Source organism: Sinocyclocheilus grahami, unplaced genomic scaffold (assembly GCF_001515645.1).
Source record: "Sinocyclocheilus grahami isolate Dianchi unplaced genomic scaffold, SAMN03320097.WGS_v1.1 scaffold18.1, whole genome shotgun sequence".
Classification (NCBI taxonomy): domain Eukaryota; kingdom Metazoa; phylum Chordata; class Actinopteri; order Cypriniformes; family Cyprinidae; genus Sinocyclocheilus; species Sinocyclocheilus grahami.
Window position 1 is genome coordinate 734,319 of NW_015505197.1, and position 6,000 is coordinate 740,318.

The 6,000-nt window shown below is 39.6% G+C and overlaps 1 protein-coding gene across 1 annotated transcript in view; it reads right to left on the bottom strand.

Moving 5' to 3' along the window:
* LOC107552916 (VPS10 domain-containing receptor SorCS3-like) overlaps positions 1-6,000 on the bottom strand; it is a 93,334-nt gene that overhangs the window by 42,458 nt on the left and 44,876 nt on the right. Inside the window, exon 2 of the mRNA XM_016234952.1 lies at positions 4,899-4,966. Coding sequence (XP_016090438.1) covers positions 4,899-4,966 — 68 coding nt within the window. The remainder of the gene's footprint in view (positions 1-4,898; positions 4,967-6,000) is intronic.

Consider the following 6,000-nt stretch of genomic DNA (forward strand, 5'->3'; position numbering starts at 1 on the left):
TGGAGTCTATAACGTTAAGTGCCGGGGCTCAGCCACAGACGACCCGGCCCAGTTTAAACCCTGGTCTTATGTAGCATGATGCTACAGTGTGCATGAATGGTCACATAACACGCGCTTTCGGTCTTGTAGTATGAACGGACATCTGCATATGATTGGAACTCCACGCAGCTCGCGCACTACTCTCCACTGGAAATGAATGACTTTCGGTCTGTCATTTGTCGGAGATAGTGGAAAGCCGGCTTGAAACGCAGTGTAAACGCCAGTAAGACGAGGATCGTTTTCATTTTAAAACAAAAACGCACCAGTGTAAATGTAGCCTTACAGCTACGGGGGCTGGGACGCATTCACACTAAATACTCACGTGTGAGCCACATCTCTGAGTGTGGCGCGTGACGCGGACCGACTGTGCAGAACTATCGGTGTATTAGGCTATAGTACCACAAGCAGACTGCTCCGTACGTTTTCGCATCGCTCTCGCGATTTGTCAACAGAGGATTCTGTATTTACATGAATTTATGATGAGCAGCCCCTTATGAAAAATAGGTGCGCTCAATTATATTGAATGTGCTTCAAAACTTAAAAGTATATTTAAAAACAGTTTCTCAACACACTTATGTACACTTTTAAAATGTGCACTGTAATAATGTCAAATTAAATGTTTTAAGTACATTTTAATTATCGTTTTAGTGATCATTTGTCAATGCTTTAAAGTTAATTCCACTTGATGTGTTACTAACATACTAAAGCACATGTAAAGTATTTGATTATAATACAGTTTTATTCTATTATAATTGTAATGTAATCATAATTGGTTAAAACTGTAGGTGCCTTATTTGATATTACATTTAAATTTAATATATTACATACTAAATTGCAACTTCATCATTACAAATGTGCAATTACAAATACATATAAATACATGCTAAACAAGTTTCAATAGAAATGACATTAAAAATATATTTTAGTTTACCATAAATGTTTGTCAGTACATACGGCAGAAGACTTTAACCATATTTCAAAGACAAAAGGAGTAATTATGAAATTTCATATTAAGATGTACTTAAATCCTACCTTAGTGTTTCAAAAAAGCACTTTAAGTTAAACTAATTGCATTTAATATAAATTTAAACTATAATACATTTTCATTTAATTGCAGCTATCATGCAGGAAACATTACATTCAGTTTGCTTTTAAGTATATTATTTTAAAGTATAGTATCCCTCCCGGCATTTCTAAATTGCCTAAAATGTCTGGGTTTTAACTTTGTTTTCCTATTGGCATGCTCTCTACAGCCCTCATACATTATATGAACTAGTGCTGTCACGATACCTAACTAAAATATCTCGACACTACTACTGAACCGATACCACAACAAAATTTTAAAACAACAGGAAAAGTTAGTGAATAATACTGTACATGACGCACAGATTATAGTTATACTTAACTTAAAGTTCATTCTTTTATCTATCAATTTTGAGCATTTCCTGCCCCTTTAAAAAAATAAATAATTACATGCCAGTGCCACCACACAGGCCTATGGTGAGCAAACTAAAAGTCTATGATATAGCTGAGCCTACCAACCCAGTCTCATAAAAATACGTACCTCTGGGTACTTTTCTGCAACACCGTTTTTATGTACCTTACTGCACGTTTCGCCGCAGTTTCAAAGAGAAATGTCCACTGAGTGGCGCTAAAACACAGGTTCAATACGTGAACCCTGGCACGTTTTTATTACGTTGATATAGGTACGTATTGCTGTGTTTTTATTACGTTGCTTCAGGTACGTATTGCGGCGGTTCAGAATTCAAATATCCGGGGACTGTCGCTAAAAGTGAATGCTCTATCGTGTTGGAAATATGCCCTACACCAAACCCAACCCTAAACCTACCCGATAGTGTTAACAATTGCAAAACTGATATAAAAACACATTTGTCAATGCAACCGTGTCATTTGAACTTACTTATATGCAGATTCGAACCGTTTTGTCGAACCGTAGTTACACGGTAACTCCTCGCCGCTCAAGAACGTCTCCGTACTCCGTGAGCTACCGAACAAACCTACCATCGATAAAAACCCATTGATATGAAGCTGGATGTGCGGTGCTAACGTTCAAGCGCATCAGTTTTCAAATCTCCCAGCATATTAAAATTGTTTTGAAGTCATAACATGATATTCTTCAAGTAATTGTGCGAAAATTATGCTTTATTAATCGAAACTCCGTGAATGTGTGTGAAAAGGAATAAAAGGTGTCAGAGTTTTACTGCCTCTAGTGTTCATTTCTTTTGGAAACTGCAGGAGAAGGGTATAACTGCAGCCTGGAGATCTCCAAATGGGGGCGGGAACTCCAAAACGGGGTGGGAGCTCCAAAATAGGATGTGGCTTCCTCCCATTGACAGACAGGCACATGACACGCATGCGCAATTTACCAATTTTATTAAAGTGTTGATTTCCTACACTATGCTACAAAAAATACTAACCCCTAAACCTACCCCACACCTGACCCTAGCCTTAACCAGTGAAATTGACTGCACAGCGGGATTGGCGCTGAATAGCGTGGCAAAGAAAGTTGCAGTTCAGGAGATAAACAGTTAATAAGATTATGCGATATGAGATCGTTCCGTAACTCCCCAACCGGACCTCACCTGACAATGGCACCTTTTTAGTTACACCCAGCGTCACTACCCCCTCCTACCCTGCGAATTTCATGCCCGGGGATGCCCCCGTTGCTTGCAACAAAGCCATAGAGTAAAATCTTTCCCCTGCGCTGATGGCTCGCGGGAAAGCTCGTGGGTGATTCCCGTTTATTAAGCAGAGGTTCAAACTCCAGTCTGAACACCACTGGCCATGAGCTTTGGGCTCTGCTCTCACGGAGAATATTTATTTATATAGCATTTTTTATTTTAGATCAACTAGAAACAATGTTTAATTTATAAAGTTTTATTTTGAAATGTAAGTCAATAACAATTGGCTGAAGCCAGAGCCAATGGTGAAAGTCTTTGCGCGAAGAGACCCCGCCCCATTTTGGAGGTTCTGCCCACTTTTGGAGTTCACGCCCCATTTTGGAGATCTCCGGTCTGCAGTTATACCTACTTGGAGTGCAGTGATATGTACTTATTGGTACGTATTTCGCGTCTCGCGAAAATGTGCCCCCGGGTACGTTTTTGCCATGAGACCAGGTTGGAGCCTACAGGTAGGCTATATAGAGATCTTTGCAACATTGGTAAGTTAAAAGAAGCTAAAAGGATCAAGTCAAATTACCATAGATGGTTATAACTGACCTCAACTGCCCCTCAATTACCTCAATTAAATATACATTGATCCTTATTAAAGTTACTAAACAGAGCTGATCCTACCTATATGCAAAATACGCAAGCTGTGTAGGGCCCCCTTGCTTTCAAAGATGATTTAATTTTAGTTTAGTTTTTGAATTTATGAATGATAAATTATTTTAATTCGCCCTTTCTACGTAAAAATCAGTCAAATCATGTAATGTGAATGTCGTACTGCTTGAGACTAAAAAAACGAGTTGAAATCGTACGGAGCTGTGGAAGATTCACTGTTTCTCAAGCGCTATCCGCGAGCGCGATTCGAGATGGAGTGAAACACGGACAAATGCGTTTCATTCATTCGTTCATAACCACTCAACCCCCCCCCCTCTCTTTCTTTTGTAGTTTGATAAACATTGTAGATATAGAAAGCAGCAGGAATATTAGTCTGCTGTCACTTTAAGAACTGCACAGATCCAATATATTGATACACATGCGTTTTTTTTCTCAACTGTTTACATTCATTTAAGTCATAAGCCAAGATGGGCATATTAACATAATTGTGTGTGTATTTGACCATTGAAGCGCAATAACTCGTGAAAGAGATCTGAATTTTCGATCGCATTCTGTCTGAGAGGTGGCTTTCTATACGCACATGTCGGGTTCTTTGTGCTTAATAACTCTTTTTAACATCAAGTGTGTACTGCGCTTTATTTTCTCATTCTTGCATGTTTCTTATTCACTCTAAATTGTCAATAATAAACATTTAACTTAAGTCCTGCGCTTAAAACTTATTAAGCCCTGCGCTGCGTGGATATATAAAGTTTGGCACGGCCAGTGAGCATGCAAGGAATGGAAGCAGAGTGCTGCGCACACACTGCCCTGCTGTCGCACATCGATGCAACTCAGGAAATACGGATCTTATTAAAATGATGCCATTCTTAAAGTACTGGTACTAGTAAAATGAGGAATCTTACTGTTTTTAAAAGCAGAGTATTGCGATACCTTTTTAGTACATACTGATAACGAGTTCAAACAGATGCCATTAATACAGGTAACGAGTGGAGGACAGAGGAGCCTCTTAAAGAAGAAGTTACAGGTCTGTGAGAGCCAGAAATCTAGCTTGTTTGTAGGTGACCAAATACTTATTTTACCGAGGAATTTACCAATTAATTCTTTAAAAATCCTACAGGCCTCTCTCATCTTTTTAAGTGGGAGAACTTGCACAATTGGTGGCTGACTAAATACTTTTTTGCCCCACTGTATCATGCAACACTAATATGAACACGTATTTGCATTGCTTTGACTGTTTTCTGTAGACCCCACCTTCTCGCACGCCATGATTGGTCAACACACTATTGGTCAAACTATCCGTCATTACCTTCAGCAAGTATGAAAACAACAGGAAAACCATGCCAAAACCCGGACACTTTAGGCAATTTAGAAATCCCAACCAGGACATGTCTGGGAAAAAAAGGACATATGGTCGCCCAATAAGTATCCAAAAAGTTTACTTATAATAAGTAAAATATGCTAAAGTGTACTTTGTTTTCACAAGGGGTACCAGAGCACTGATGCTTAAAAGACTTTGAATAAACTCCATGATGTTTCCATTCATAGAAGTGGGTTTACCTCCAGAGCGAACTCTCCGTCACAGTTCCCAGGTTAAAGTCGAACAGTTTTGTCAAAATCAGGATCACCTGAAAGAAAAACACGCAGACAGTTTACAAATCACCCAGTAATGTCCATTTACACATTTCCCCAGATACAGCGCTCTTAATGTGCTAAGCTAAATGATCAAATGTCTGTCAGGCAGCCTTGCAGTGATGGATGAGAGTAAATATCAGGTGTGAATTTTATTATCTTGAGATGACAGCAGAATAAGAAGCAATGCACTCAGAGCCAGGACAGCCTGATGGAGGTAATGATGATCAGGGGGGGGAGAAGAGAGAGAGAGAAAAAAAACATGATGCTGTACACACATACGCTAAAACACAAACACGCTCAAGCTGTCAAATGTCACACTGAAACGTGGCAGGTAAAACGCTTTGCTCTTCCCACCTGACAAAACATTCTGAGCACACACTCATAAACAACAGTGAACAAACGAGCATCTGTCTTTCCACTGTGAGTTTTACCACACACAAAAAAAGGATAGAGAGAGACTTTGAATCAAAAGCAGACAGTAAGTGGTCCCTTTGCAGCCGTGACTGTGTGAGAACACAGTCTTCAGTATCGCGTCAACACACTAATGAATATTAGTCTAAAAGGTCCAATATTTAATTTCACACTCCATGATTGTTCCCTAATTAGAGTTCAGTCAACAGGAGTACTGTCATTAACCTAAAAGAAAATCGAGTAATAATTCACAAAACGGATGCAGATGCAAACACAGCTGTTATAGGAAAACCTATTCCAGCCTATTGATAGTCTGTGACTTTACTAACGCCACTATAGCAGGTACTGTGTTTGCGGACAACCTTCACTCCTCACAGCCCCACCTGTGACGGAACGTTTTCATCTGAGGTTAATTAACCAATCAGAAGAGGACAAACTATTAGCATATCCAAATACAGCATATCTGAAAGAGCAGGACCCCAGTCAAACTCACTCAGCTTCCTGAACCAGCAAAACCACCGTGATACTGGAACTAATTACATCTCCTGAAAGAGCGAGAGAGAGAGAGAGAGAGAGAGAGAGAGAGAGAGAGGTGTCGATGGGGGTCCAAAAATAA